The sequence below is a fragment of the Monodon monoceros genome, unplaced genomic scaffold (assembly GCF_005190385.1).
Source record: "Monodon monoceros isolate NGI ecotype Baffin Bay Population unplaced genomic scaffold, NGI_Narwhal_1 Super_Scaffold_6, whole genome shotgun sequence".
Lineage (NCBI taxonomy): Eukaryota > Metazoa > Chordata > Mammalia > Artiodactyla > Monodontidae > Monodon > Monodon monoceros.
Genome location: NW_021703783.1, coordinates 90,161,188 through 90,176,262, shown reverse-complemented (window position 1 = coordinate 90,176,262; position 15,075 = coordinate 90,161,188). Strand labels below are relative to the sequence as shown.

Genomic DNA, 15,075 nt, shown 5'->3' with positions numbered 1-15,075 from the left:
CCAACAGGAGCCCCAAACTTGACCTGGCAACCCAAGCAGCATGGTTGGAGAGCCAGGGACCCCACAGGTTGACAGGCAGGTCTCGGAGGCTGTATGGGTGCTCTCCTGGTTTGGGGTCCCCACTCCAGTGGGCCTGCTTGGAGGCAAGCAGGGGTTGTGGATGGACCAGGGCAGCTAAAAGTCCTGTAGAACTGGTGTCACAGAGGCCAAGACCCAGTAGACTTTTAGGATCAAGGGATTGTAGATACACTGTAGAACTCCTGCATCCCAAATTCGTAATTAGAGACCTCCCCCCGCCAAAAGAAAACGACCCGTGCCATTAGAGTGTCCCAGAGCCGCAGAACCAGGGAGGCAGGTACTGTAGCACCCTCGGGTCCCAACCGGGGGTCTCATGGGATTCCCCCCACAGGTCCGGATTCTAATTGTCGCCACTCTGGGCTTCCCTCTGTTGCCCAGGGGTCAGTGGGAGCCTCAGCCAGAGAGGCGGGGAGGAGGATGGTCCACCTAGGCCTGTGCCACCTGCTCTGTCTCTGCAGGGATGCAGAACCTGGGCAGCCAGTTCTTCCAGGTTTTTCAGTGGATTCCAGAAATGAGGATTTTAAAAATAAAATCTCCGGAGTTATCGTCATTGGCAACTAATTAAAAATATTTTTTAAAAACCATTGTCCAGATGAAACAGGATCCCACAGCATCTCTTGACCCAGAGCCTGGTGCCATGGAGGGTCAAAACCACTATGTAGTAGTTGTGAAACCTCAGTTTCCTCCTCTGTAAAGTGGGAACAGCAGCATCGACTCATGAGGTTGTGCAGAGGACTCAGTGAGTTAACATGAGAAGTGCTTAGGCCTAGCCCGTGTCAGCCCATGACTCTGTTTTCATCTCGCCCCACGCTGCCCATCCCTCCCCTGCCAGGCTGCCTCCGTGTGGGCTGCGCGCTTTGCCACCGGGAGCCCCCACGTCTCCCCGTGGGCTCCAGACACACCACTCTGCCTTGGGACAGCCCTGAGGGTGTTGGAAGGCAGGGAAATGTTCACCCCTTGGGGCCCTGGAGAGGGAGCAGAGCTGGGAGGGAGGGCCTAGCCGGCGCCTGGTACATAGTAGGTGCTCCATAAATGTTTATTGAATGAATGAATGGAGGCCATGCAGGCAGAGGCAGCCGCGCGTGCGCAGGCACTGGTGAAAGAGCGGGTCCAGTGGAGACTGGTGAGTAGTGCCCGGGGCTGCAGCTGAGTGGGGCCTGGGGTTTGCCGAAGCCAAGGCCAAGGGACCAGCAGGGGTCAGGTGGGGGAGGCAGAGCCAGGGGGGGGAGGGCAGGGGTGGTGTGGGGGGAGAGGGGCAAGGTGGGGATGCAGGGGTCAGGTGGGAGAAGTCAGGGGTCAGATGGAGGAGGCAGTCCCTTGAATAGCCTGGAGGATTCTGGGAAAGCCAGAGATAACTCCTGGGGTGGGACTAGGAGATGGACTTTTAATACAGATCATTCTTGGCCATGAGCAGGAGGGTCCTGTGCTCTACACAGCGCCGGCGGTGGGTGGGGTGGATGCTGGGCTGCTTAGGGCTGGGGAGTGGGTACCAGGGAGTGGGCCGTGTGAGGGGGCCGTCTGTGAAGAGCTGCCCCCAGAGCCAGTGTTGGGGCTTCTCCTGCCAGACTGCTGGGTGGTTTCCCAGGGCCAAGACCTTCTGCTAAAAACCCTTCCGTCCTCCTCCCTACCTCCTTCCTCTGAGGCCTGGACACAGCGCAGGTGCTAATGACAGATCCAGCGCCCCTGGGAGCAGGGGAGGCCCAGGCATCAGTTGAGTTCCTGGGAGATGACCCAGTGAGCAGTTACAGAGGGCTTGGGGCCGGCCCCAGCAAACCAGAGAGACACAGGTGCTCAGCTGTTCTCCCCCTGAATAGATGAGGAAACTGAGGCCCAGAGGGGGCGAGGTGCTGACCTGCCCAGGGTCACACAGTGAGCCCGCCCTCTGTGTGTCATAACAGCTCGCAGTACAGCAGACTAGCCCAGCCCCCTTCCCTGGCCAAGGTTACTTGGCTTGGAGACAGATGCCCAGTACGACGGGGCCTTGCCAACCCAATTAACCCCCAATAACTGTCAGCTGTTGCTGCTGTCCATGTGGCCGTGTTCTTAGTAAGCTCTTTTGGGTAAGTCAGAAACTCGGTGAAGACAGGGTGCATCTGTCTGCAATACTGCACATCATAGGCGCACAGTAGGTGTGCAGTAAATACCTGCAGATGTGTAAGGAGCGCAGGTGAGCGTGTGGCTGGTTGGACAGCGTGCTCGACCTGCCCCAGTGGTGAGCTGCAGGCCCGTGACACGGATGCAGCCATGGCCTGCTCACCCAGCGCAGGATGGCACAGAGCTGGGAGCGGGTGCCATAGTATCAAGGGGCAGGAGCCAGCTCCCCTGAGATGTGGAGCAGCTGGCACGGAGGGCTGAGACTAACAAGACATGATGGAATGGGAGTGGATGGAAACCTAGCACCTCGGGTGAAACCCAAAGAGATACGTTCTGAGGGCATCGGGGCTGCCTGGCAGGATGTGAAGGGGCCCGGGGCTTTGGTTGACATCTAGGTCAAGGTGAGGACACACAGCTCTGCATATCCACGCTGCTCTAATGGAAGCGTGGCACCCGAACAAGGGAAGCAGGGCCTCCGGTGCCGGTCACTGCTCGGACCATGTTGGCGCTGAGGCTCAGCTCCAGGTGACACCTTTTAGGAGGGATCTTAACAGCAGGCATGACCTGGGGCAGCTGGACCCAGGGGTGTGGGACTTGACACCGTGGCTTTGGAGGAGCAATAGAGGACGTGAGGCTGTTCATCCTGGATACGCGGATTGCAGGGGCATGAGATAACGGCTGAACAAATATCAGAAGGACCTTTGCGGAGAACTCTTGGCTGCAGTGGCTCCAGACAGGCCGTGTCTGGCCAGTGGCAGGTTGGGACCAGTGAATGAACACAGGTACAGGAGCTAGGTTTGGCTTTGTAATATAAAGAAGTCTCTAATAATCAGAGCTGTTCAGGAAGGGAATAAGCCTCAGATGGGTGCTGAGATCCCTGTCACTGGAGGTATGCAAGTTGGGGGAAGTCACATCTGCAGGGATCCTGGAAAGTCTGGTAGTTCTAAGAGCTCAGGCCAGTTCAAGTTCCTGGCTGTGTGGTCTTGGGCAGATCACAGCCCCTCTCTGAGCCTCAGTTTCCTCATCTGAAAAATGGGAAGTGTGGGTCATGGGGCTAAAAAGAAGGCTCAGCACATTTCTTGCACACCGTGAGCACCTCATCAGTGGTGGGGGCCCTCCCTCTGATAGTTATATAAAGTCCTGATTCAGTGGAGTCACAGACCCCAGGATCTCCCTCTGTGCCCCATCCCTGTCCCTAGCCCGGAGCTCTCATTCCACATATCATGTTCTGGGCACCTGCTAAATGTCTGACCCTGTTCCAGGTATGGAGGTTGCAGTTTAGCACGAGATAAAGCCTACTTTGACTTTATTATGGGGGCAGGGAGGGGCTTATAAGGAACTACGTGATGTCTAGTATTGTTGAGGGATCAGAAGGGACCAAAGCCAGGGTTGAGTGACCAGTGAGTCATCTCAGATTTGGCGTCAGGGAAGGTGGGGTTGTGGGGAGCAGTTGAACAGAGATCTGAATGAAGTGAGGTAGTGGGCTGTGCAGATACTGGGGGAAGAGCATTCCACGAGGAGAAAATAGCACGTGCAAAGGCCCTGAGGTAGGAGTGTGCCTGGGGTTATTTGAGGAACACAGCTGACCTCGACTGAGTACTTCCTGACTGATGGTAGAATTGAATTCTCTCTCGGTTTGTGGATGGATGGTCCACTCTTGTACACTTTCCTGATAGGGAGGGAGGTGCCTACCCAAGGGGCAGGAAACTCACAAGATGGCCTGTGCATGGCCAGTCCCTGCAACGGACCCAGCTCTTTGGAGGAAGCTGGGGAAGGAGGGGGCCTCAGTTTTCTCATCTGTAAAATGAAGCCAACAGCACTCACCATGCAGGGCTGATATAAGATTCAAGGAATGTAAAATGTCAGACACAAATGAGCCATTGAGTAAAGGGTAGCTGCGACTATCTTATGGACAAGGAGACTGAAGTCCCGAGAGGTTAATTAATGTGCTCTATGTCACACAGCTCAGCATTCAATACCAGGACCCTTTGTCTCCAACATCCATGCTTTTTTCTCTCTGTCCTGCAGCTGGGGCTCTTTGCACCTGAAATCCAAATGGTTCACTTACCATACGGTAGTTCAGTGGCGAAGGTATAATTATCCCATTTTACAGATGAGGAACCGAGGCCCAGAGCAGTCTGCCCGAGGAGCCCTGGTGAGGTGGAGGCAGCTACAAGACCCGGCATCCAGTTCCCAGGGGGTGGCAGGCTTTGTCCCGGAGGGTGGAGCGGTGGCAGCCCATCTCTGGAACCCCTGGCCTGGTGCTGTGCTTCCAGCAGAGGTGAGGTGGCTGCCTGCCTGTCGAGTTCTGGCTGGACCCCAGGAGTCCTCGGTCCTCGTAATCCTGGGTAATGGCATTGACACGGACAGGGTCAATGGCACCTTAGAGAGCCTTGGCCAGCCTGGCCCAGGGAGGAGCCCATGCCAGGGCAGATCAGCTGCTGCAAAGGAGATTTCCCTGGCTGAGCCTCATGCCCCACTCCTGGGAGGTCGGAACACGGGCCTCACCTCCCCCATCCACTCCCTGGACCCTGCGAGCATCCTGCGGGAGTATGACCTTATGAGCGGGAGCCGTGCATTTGCCGGGCCTCCTGCCCTATACAGAGCGTGTTTGTCTCCACTATGTTCTGGGATTTCGTGGGAGCCCCGGGCGATGGGAGGCACTCACCTTGCCACACAGGTGGAGAAACTGAGGTTTGGAGGGGGCCTGCAACTCACCCAAGGTCTCAGAGCCGGCCGGCCCCGCATCTTCCCTGCTGACCTCTGCCTCCCCACTCCCCGCCCCATCTGCCCTCAGCCGGGGGACACACAGGCAGACCTCACCCTGTCCATCCTCTCTCCCAGCCCAGGCAGGGGGAGCAGCCCCATGACCCCCTGGCCCTCACAGCCCCACAGCCTGGGGCGGAGAGGTCAAGGCTCCCCTCTGACTGGGGAGCTTGGGGGTCAGCCTGCAGTGGAGGGGTCTGTGGCCCAGGGGGTTAGGGAGCCTGATTCCCGGGGAGCCCTACTCTTAGGTGATGAGGGTTGTGAGGAAATAATGAGAAAAACCTCATGAACAACGGTAGCTGACGTTTTCTGATGCTGCCTGCTACGTGCCAGGCCTTGCGTTCGCACCCGCCACGTCAGCTCACTGCAGCCTTGCGGGTAGGGAGCATTTGGCCCACTTCCTCGGCAAACAAGGAGGCTTGTGCCCAGTGTCCTGGGGTAGCTGAGGGGGCCGTGTCCAGGGGGGACTCGAGCTTGGCAGATCAGGATCTGTCGCTGCCACCCTGGCCCCTGAGCTGACCTCCCACCAGCTGGTCGTGTCCCTTCCCCAGTGCTGGCCTCGGTTGCCCCTCTGACAGTGGCTGGGATTGGGCTAGAGCCAGGGCTCCTCGTCCCTGCTGCTCTGAGGCTCTGGGATTCTGAGTCCACAGAGGGGCCCTGAACCTCGTGGCCCCTGGAGGAGGGTGCAGAATCCAACGGGATCGACTGGTGATGTCAGGGGGCGGGTATGAAACCCAGAGAGGGAAGGCCTTTGCCCAGAGTGACTCAGACTTTCCGTGGCTGTATCGAGCTCTGAACAGAGACCTCCCGTCAGCTCTGCCCCTCAGACCCGTATGGTCTTGCCCACTCTTCTCCCTCCTTTCTGTCCAAGGGTGTCCCCATGAGAGTGGACATCATGCAGTGTGTAGCCTGCTAGACGGGGATCCCTCCACCCCAAGATCCCTCGACGGCACGCTGCCCCCCAACTTCACCACATTCCTCCTCTCTGTGGTGGCAGGAGAGAGGGACCCTTGGAAAGGTGCTGGTTGGGCACTTTGGGCCTGCCCCCGCTCTGGCCAGAGTTCACTCATTACCTGACACCTGGGGGAGTGGGAGCGTTGGGGGAGGGGTCCGTTGAGGCCAGGTCCCCTGGGAGCACTGCTCTTTGCCCCCTCATGCCCTGGTGCCCTGGCCACTGGCCCACAGCCTGCTTCCGGGGTGGCCACACCCTCCCAGGTTTAGCACCGTTTGGGTCCTAGGCAGAAAAGGCCTCTGCTTCCAACACCTGCTTCCTGCCGCTCCCCACCCCCTTCCTGGGCTGGTCACAGGCTGCACTTCGGTGGCTCAGCCAGACCCAGCGCTCATCTGACCCCTGGATGGGGGGGGGCGACAGGCACTGTGTCCCCTCCCTCGCACCCCCCGTATTTGTCACCTCGCTGTGCTTTGCTGTGCTTTTCTGCCGATCGATTCCTTTGTCTCCGACGCGCCCTCTCCGTTTATCTCTGTTCCTCTGCCTCTCCCTGCTCAGCTGTCTCCAGATTTTGGCTTTTCCCTCCTCCTCAGCCCTCGCCTCCTGTCTGCAGCTCCCTCACCTCCTTTCTCTCTCTCACCAGCCCCCAGGTGTGCTGGGGTGGGTAGGGCCCTGTTCTTGCCACTGGTGTCTGGGCTGGGGCATCACTCCCGTGGGAGCAGGGAAAGGCCTGACCCCCAGGACCCTCAGTCCCAGGTCTGATAGCTCGGAGGCCGGCTTGCCCCTCCCCACACCTGGAGTGGATGTGCAGCCGGGCCGGGGGCCAAGTGCTGCTGTCAGCGCCTTTGCGGCCTTGCTGTCCCCCGTCCCTGGATGCGTCAGGCCTCGACAGGTGGTGGGCAGGCAGCCCAGGGACAGGGACAGGCGGCTGACGCACACGGGACGGGGAGAGGGGGAGGCTCCTCCCCACTCTGAGTCATGGAGGGGAGTGGGGGGAGCCGGAGAGAGGGCGGGGTCACCTTGAGGGCCCAGTTGGGCAGCGCTCAGAGGGGCTGGGTTAGGGGCGTGGGGGCCACTGTATCCCCTGAACTGTTTGGGAAGGGAAGAGGCAGGACTGGATTAGTGCAGCCTCTCCAAGTCTGGGCGCCTTCTCCTACTCCCCTCCCTTCCCCTTCGCCTCTTCTTACACCCTCAGCATGGGCTGGGATTTCCAAGAGTCTGGCCAGCTCAGCTTAGCCTGACAGCTGCTGGGTCTGGCCGAGCGGGTGATGGTTTGAGCAACTCAGATCTGAGGATGAGGGGGCTCGATGCGGCTAAAGTTCCTCATGTGCGTATACGTACATACGCACTCATGTGGGCCACACATGTGCTTAACATGTCGACATACAGGCAGGTGCGGGCCTGTGTTCCCCAGACACGCTCCACATGCATCCCTTCCCACCCCTCCACACACAGGCACGCCCTCGTTCACTCCTACGTTCACTCCTGTAGCTGGCCAGGCAGGCACACATCCTGTGCACACGGGCATATGTGTGCACAGCCGCCGGCCTGCACACCTGTCTACTTGTACACGTCAGCACGCCCCTGCTCCAGTGCTCTGAGCCAGCGCACACCTGCGCGTCACCTGCAAACAAATGCGGTCCCCAGACATTCCCAGCCAGAGGAGGTGCAGACAGAGGGTTCTCTGATAGGGCAAACTTGGCAACTCAGCCTCTTCCATTACAGCCTCGCTGCCTGAGGGGGAGGGGAACTGAAGCCACCGGAGGGGTAGGTCTGGCCTGAGGCCCCCTAGGAGCCAGCGGCCATATCGGATGGGAGCCCTGGTCTCCCGACTCCAGCCCTGAGAATTTTCGTGGCACAGCCAAGGACAGAAACGCTCTCTGCTGCCTGTCCTTGCCCCCTTCTTGGCCGACAGCCTCGTGGTTGCCCCCTCCCCTGCCCCCGTCCGGCCTCTCAGCCTAAGCTGGTCCTGCAGGGGACGGGGAGGTGTGAGGCGGGCTCCCCCAGAGGTCCTGATCATCACAGCCTCTGACGCTGCATCAGCCTTTCACCCGAGGGGTCACCTGGACGCCCTGTTCACTTGCCACCTCAACAAAGACTGCCTGCCTGGGCTTCTTTGGGGACTTTTCTCCCTCTCCACTTCCCTTTCCTCTGTTCCAGCCCTCTGGGACTCAGGGCTGTAAATTGGTTTCGCTTTAACAGCAGAGGTTTCACATTTTTTCTTAAAGTGCTTTTTTCCTGGAGTTTCCCAGGAGGAGCAGCAGGACGCAGAGGTGGGCCTTGTGAACAGTCTTCTGCTTTCTTTATCCAAACATGGATTTCTCTGGCCTAATCTTCACATCCCTGGCCAGTGCCCAGGGCGGAGGGAGGGAGGACCGAGTTCTTCTCGCGGTCAGGAGAGCACTGGGTGTGAGTTAGAAACTGATCTGGATGAGGGGCCGTGTCTGGCTCGCTGGGTGACCGGGGCAAGTCCACCCCAGACTGAGATTCAGTTTCCCCACTTGGAAAATGAGGTTCTGTGGGCTGGGAGCCCTGCACTGCCTCCCCTGACCCTCTTCATCTTGAGCACCGGCAGCATGGCTCACCTTACTTCTCCCCCCATCAGATGGCCAGGCAGGGGCTTGGTCCCCTACTTTATAGCTGTGGAAACAGACTCAGGGGTGGTGTGCTCCACCTGGCCAATCAGGCAGGGTGGGCGGGGCTCCAGGCCTCCGGATTCCTGCTGGCTCAGGAGCCTTCATCCTGGCCCAGGCTGTGGTGTGTGTCTCTGGGCAAGTCACTACTCCTCTCTGGGCCTCTGACTCTCCCAGCCACTGAGGGGTTGCCGGGCTTCGGTCACAGGATTCCGGAGGCCTCTGGCTTCTTCTGCCTGAGGCATCCCCTGCAGGATCCGGGCCCCCTACCGGAAAGCACTTTGCGGAGGGGCTGTGGAGGGTGTGTCTGGATTCCCAGACTCTCGCCCTCTCTTTCCCTTGGCTCTGCTGTCGCCTGCAGGATGAGCTCATCTTGTGCCCTCCCACTGCGGGAGACCCCAGCCTCTATGCATCCCCCTGCCTGGGTTCCCACAGCCATGCTGCTCTGCTCCCCCTCCCCCATGGAAGCCGAGACAAGGGAATTATTTTTGGAACAGCAGCAGTTACACAACAAATGAATTATTTATCTTTGGGCATGGAGGAGAGGAGGCATTTTGCTGGGCATCTTAATTCTTCTCTGGATTGGAGGGTGGCTGCTTGGGTACGTGGCCATGCGTGTATGGGCCTGTTGTCGTACACAAGACTGTAGGTGTGTGTGTGTGTGTATACACCTGTCGACGTGAGCATGCCGTGGAGTTCTGGCTCATGTGGGGGCCTGTGGGTCTTTGTGCAGGCAGGTGGACGAGTGTGGACACTAGCGTGATGGGGCGTGTTTGTGTGTGTGTGCGCGCATGTGTGTGTATGCACCTGGCCTGTTAACTCTCCAGTCTCCCTTCTTCGCCCACTGGCTCCAGACTCTATCCCCTCCTCCCTCCCCCTCCCTTGTTTCTTTGGTCTCCCTCCTTCCATGTCCTGCGGCCCCCTCCTCCCCCTCTTGCCACCCACCACCCCCCTTCTTTTATGTAACAGGGACCCAGAGTGCTGCTGGCGCAGGAACCCCCGGGAGGGGGTGGAAAAGGGACTGGGGGCCTGCACTGGAGCATAGTGGGGTTGCTCTGAGCCGTCACACTGATCTCTCATCCCCTCTCGGTGCTGCCTTTCAGGAACCAGGTGACAGATGGGTCTCTTCCTTCCTGTCCCCGTCTCTCGCGCTCCCCCCTCAGAGCTCCAGTCTCCAGCCTCCCGTGGGAATCGTCTGAAGTTCTGAGCCCAGAACCCCAGGGGGAAGAGGAGGAGGAGGAGGGAGAGGAAGGCAAGCCTTGAGAGCCCGGGCACCCTCCCAGCAGGAGAGGAGCACCTCGGGGAAGCAGACTGTGGGGCCTGTAGCCCCCGTGGCCCTGGCCTGGCCGTGGCGCCCGGCTCCTGCGGGTAGCACCCCGGCAGGCCCCCGACAGTTGGCACCGGCTCTGCCTGCCTCGCTTGGGGCCCCCAAGCTGGGGGTCGCCCCCAAGATGGTGGCGGCCCCAGGGAGGACTCTGCTGCCGGCCCCAGCCTCTGGCCGCTAGGCCACCTGCGCCCCGGCCCCCGACCCCGAGCCCGGCCTGCGAGGAGGCCGCGGCCGGAGCCATGCTGCGCCTGGGGCTGTGCGCGGCCGCGCTGCTGTGCGTGTGCCGGCCGGGCGCCGTGCGCGCCGACTGCTGGCTCATCGAGGGCGACAAGGGCTACGTGTGGCTGGCCATCTGCAGCCAGAACCAGCCGCCCTACGAGACCATCCCGCAGCACATCAACAGCACCGTGCACGACCTGCGGCTCAACGAGAACAAGCTCAAGGCCGTGCTCTACTCCTCGCTCAACCGCTTCGGGAACCTCACCGACCTCAACCTCACCAAGAACGAGATCTCCTACATCGAGGACGGTGCCTTCCTGGGCCAGTCGAGCCTGCAGGTGCTGCAGCTGGGCTACAACAAGCTTAGCAACCTGACCGAGGGCATGCTGCGCGGCATGGGCCGCCTGCAGTTCCTCTTCGTGCAGCACAACCTCATCGAGGTGGTGACGCCCGCCGCCTTCTCCGAGTGCCCGAGTCTCATCAGCATCGATCTGTCCTCCAACCGCCTCAGCCGCCTCGACGGAGCCACCTTCGCCGGCCTGGCCAGCCTCATGGTGTGCGAGCTGGCCGGCAACCCCTTCAACTGCGAGTGTGACCTCTTCGGCTTCCTGGCCTGGCTCGTGGTCTTCAACAACGTCACCAAGAACTACGACCGCCTGCAGTGCGAGTCTCCGCGCGAGTTCGCCGGCTACCCGCTGCTGGTGCCCCGGCCCTACCACAGCCTCAACGCCATCACCGTGCTGCAGGCCAAGTGCCGCAACGGCTCGCTGCCCGCCCGGCCCGCCAGCCACCCCACGCCCTACTCCACCGACGCCCAGAGGGAGCCCGACGAGAACTCGGGCTTCAGCCCCGACGAGATCCTTTCGGTGGAGCCACCGGCCTCGTCCACCACGGACGCCTCGGCGGGGCCGGCCATCAAGCTGCACCACGTCACCTTCACCTCGGCCACCCTGGTGGTCATCATCCCGCACCCCTACAGCAAGATGTACGTCCTGGTTCAGTACAACAACAGCTACTTCTCCGACGTCATGACGCTCAAGAACAAGAAGGAGATCGTGACGCTGGACAAGCTGCGGCCGCACACCGAGTACACCTTCTGCGTGACCTCGCTGCGCAACAGCCGCCGCTTCAATCACACCTGCCTGACCTTCACCACCAGGGACCCGGTCCCGGGCGACCTGGCGCCCAGCACCTCCACCACCACCCATTACATCATGACCATCCTGGGCTGCCTCTTCGGCATGGTCATCGTGCTGGGAGCCGTCTACTACTGCCTGCGCAAGCGGCGCATGCAGGAGGAGAAGCAGAAGTCGGTCAAGGTCAAGAAGACCATCCTGGAGATGCGCTACGGGGCCGACGTGGATGCCGGCTCCGTCGTCCACGCCGCCCAGAAGCTGGGCGAGCCCCCCGTGCTGCCCGTGTCCCGAATGTCCTCCATCCCCTCCATGATCGGGGAGAAGCCCACCACCTCCAAGGGGCTGGAAGCTGGGCTGGACACGCCCAAGGTGGCCACCAAGGGCAACTACATCGAGGTGCGCACGGGCACGGGCGGCGATGGCCTGGCCCGGCCCGAGGATGACCTCCCGGAGCTGGAGAATGGCCAGGGCTCGGCCGCTGAGATCTCCACCATCGCCAAGGAGGTGGACAAGGTCAACCAGATCATTAACAATTGCATCGATGCCCTCAAGTTGGACTCGGCCTCTTTCCTGGGGAGTGGCAGCGGTGGCGGGGACCCTGAGTTGGCCTTCGAATGCCAGTCCCTCCCTGCGGCCTCCACCACCTCCTCGACTGCCACCCCTGGGGGGCTGGAGCGGCCCAGCTTCCTCTCACCTCCCTACAAGGAGAGTTCCCATCACCCCCTGCAGCGTCAGCTGAGCGCCGATGCCGCCGTGGCCCGCAAGACCTGCAGCGTCTCCTCCAGCGGCTCCATCAAGAGCGCCAAGGTCTTCAGCCTGGACGTGCCGGACCATCCGGCCGCCGCGGGGCTGGCCAAGGGCGACTCCAAGTACATCGAGAAGGGCAGCCCCCTAAACAGCCCGCTGGACCGGCTCCCGCTGGTGCCGGCGAGCGGCAGCGGGAGCGGCGGCGGCGGCGGTGGCGTCCAGCACCTGGAGGTGAAACCCGCCTACCACTGCAGCGAGCATCGGCACAGCTTCCCGGCCCTGTACTACGAGGAGGGCGCCGACAGCCTGAGCCAGCGTGTGTCCTTCCTCAAGCCGCTGACCCGCACCAAGCGGGACTCCACCTACTCGCAGCTCTCCCCCAGACACTACTACTCAGGTTACTCCTCCAGCCCTGAGTACTCATCCGAGAGCACGCACAAGATCTGGGAGCGCTTCCGGCCCTACAAGAAGCACCACCGGGAGGAGGTGTACATGGCCGCCGGCCACGCCCTGCGCAAGAAGGTCCAGTTCGCCAAGGACGAGGACCTGCACGACATCCTCGATTACTGGAAGGGGGTCTCGGCCCAGCAGAAGCTGTGACCCTCTCCTCCCTGGTGAGGTTGGAGGGGGAGGGCCAGGGGCACGCGGGGAAGGGCCCGGGCGGCTGGGCGGGGCGCGCTGGGGGCCGAGGCCAAGGAGTGGACGTACACGCACACCCGCACGCACGCACCCACGCACACACCTGACCACCACCTGACTGTGAACCACCACCACCCGACAATACCGGACGGGAAAACAAAGACATGTTCACCTTAAAGTTTACACACTGATACTGAAACCAGTCGTCTCTACTGTGCTACCCAGGGACTCTGCCGGGGTGTGCGTGCTGGGTGGGGCCGGCGGGCAGGCGAGGAAGCCAAAAGAGGGTGTGGGGTCTGGGGCTCTGGGACTAGGGACAGGTTTGGGGGCAAAGGAGCCTGGGGCGGGGATGGGCCGAAGCCCCCCTGGGGCAGGGAGCGGGTCCCCCAGCTGGGGGACAGGTCACTTGGAGATTTAGTAGAAGTTTCCTTCCTTTGTGGATGGGGAAACCGAGGCCCAGAGAAAGGAATTGCTAACCCCAGGGTCACATGGCAGGTGAGAGTCAGTCTCCCAACTTCCCGGCCCAGTGCAATCCCCCAGCCCCAGGAGCTCTCCCGGGGCCCTCACCCTCTGTTCACCCACTACCTGTTCTAGAGCTGTGGTCTCCTGGGGCTGTGGGACGTGAGAATCAGGCGGGTGCTTTTCCTTTCTAGAAAGCCCCATGGCATTGTCGCTCCCTTCCCGAGCGTGGAGCTGTGATTCATCACGTACAGGGGCCTCTGCGCCATACACACTCCCCCCCTCCCCCCCCACCCCCGCCGCCAGCACCCAGGAGAGGTGGGAGGTCCTGTGGACAGGGGAGGAGCAGATACGGGGACGGTCCACCGGCCCCCTTCAAGTGTCTTCCAAGTAGCCTGAGAGCTGCCGATGGGGTCTGAGGAGAGCGGCTGAGCCAGCAGCCACCGCGTCTCAGGTGCAGGCCCCACGCCCTGGCCCCCCAGCCTCTCTGGGCCTCCAGGAGCCCTGCTCGTCCCAGAAGGGCAGCAGTAAACTGTGATGCCTGGGAGCAGTGGGGAGGTGGGATCTAACGGGGGCCTTCCTGCCTCTGCCCCCGCATCCTGGCCTCCCACCGGCCCGACCCCCCCTCTCCCTGCCATGGGCCCTCGGGGCAGCATCTCAGCCTGCCCAGAGGAAGGAGGGCTTTCCGGAGCTTTTCCACTCACCCCCTCTTGGCTGCCCATCCCTGCCCCACTCCCCTGGCCTGAGGAGCTCCTATGTTTCCCTGGAAATGGCCACTCCTCCCTTGCTGACCCCCATCCTACATCGAACAAAGCACAAACGGTGAGCACTCCCACCTCACCCCTGCCGGGAAGGAGCAGGCTGGATTCCCGGGGCCCCTCCCGTCCCTGGCCAGCCTCTTTCGCCATGGCAACCCAGAGCCTGGCAGTTGGGACCGTTGGCCTCTTGGGGGTTCTCTCTCTCAGTGTGGGTGGTAGAGGGCGGTGAGAGAGGGCAGGGCCAGAGGGGGTGGCTGCCTTTTTCAAGAGCTAGGGGCTTCCTGGGGCGCTGTAAGGGGGTGGGTCTGGGGGGGTCTTGAACACTGTAAGGGTGCTGAGGGGCTGGAGTCGGCCGTCCCTTTCCCTGTGGATGGGAGGTGGGCCAGTGGGGGGCGGAGAGACTGTAGCTTTGCCCACCTGCCAGTGTGCCCCTTGGTGCCTCACCCACCGCAGGCGGGGATGGAGCCCACTTGGCTCTCCCCACCCTCCTGCCTTTGGCCTGTCACCCAGTTGGGTTTCTTGAGATTTGGGGAATGTGACCGTGGGGTGAGGGTGGTTGCTGGGAGGGAACCAGACCTGCACTGCGGGGGGCATTCTGAAAGAGAAGCTATAGTGCTGTTCCCGTAGGATCTGGGGGAGGACCGTGGAGGGCGAGGGGACCTTAGGGCTCAACCCAGCCCCTCTCACACCTACTTGGGGCATGGACCAAGCCCGGGGCTCACTTTGGGGGTGACGTTTGCAAGGAAAGGACTGTTCTCCTGGGGGGTGGAGGGGAGGGGGCCAGCATGGATGTGCAGAGCAGACCTCCCCCGGCTCTCCAAATCCTGCCCCCCAGCCCCTCCTCAGACCGGATTGGCAAAACAGAAAAGCAAGCAGGCCGAGAAGCCAGTGATGTGAGGAAGCGGATTCCCTGTTATATTTGCATGACGATTTTACTGTATTTTTCTGAGCAAACATCTGTCGTGTATGTGCCAGTTTGTCCAGACGCCCTTGCCCCCCTCCCCGCCGCCCCCCCACCCCGTTCCCACAGTCCCTCTGTTGTGATCTGACAAGCAGCTCTTGAAACGTGGGGACGGGCCAGCTCTGCAAAAGACCCAGAACAGGTGCCACCAAAACACAGCCCCCCGCCCCACACCCGCCTCCTATCTTTCCGGATGTTGGGCCCACAAGTGCCGCCTCCTCTCCTCCCACGTGGCCTCGCCCCTTGGCCTCTTCCTTGCTCGGGAAGGACAGCCCGGGGAAGGGGGCGTGGGGGGGCCTCTCCTCTGTC

General features: G+C 61.4%; 1 protein-coding gene across 3 annotated transcripts in view; it reads left to right on the top strand.

Moving 5' to 3' along the window:
* The window catches only part of ELFN2 (extracellular leucine rich repeat and fibronectin type III domain containing 2), a 53,304-nt gene extending 40,000 nt beyond the window's left edge, over window positions 1-13,304 (top strand). For 2 of the 3 annotated variants that reach the window (XM_029206036.1, XM_029206035.1), the window contains exon 3: window positions 9,624-13,304. In XM_029206036.1, coding sequence (XP_029061869.1) covers window positions 10,087-12,549 — 2,463 coding nt within the window. In that variant the 5' untranslated portion in view covers window positions 9,624-10,086 and the 3' untranslated portion in view covers window positions 12,550-13,304. Of the gene's footprint in view, window positions 1-19; window positions 1,202-9,623 lie in introns of those variants that run through there. The other variant, XM_029206039.1, reaches the window with a different exon arrangement.
* Window positions 13,305-15,075: the final 1,771 nt, after the last annotated feature.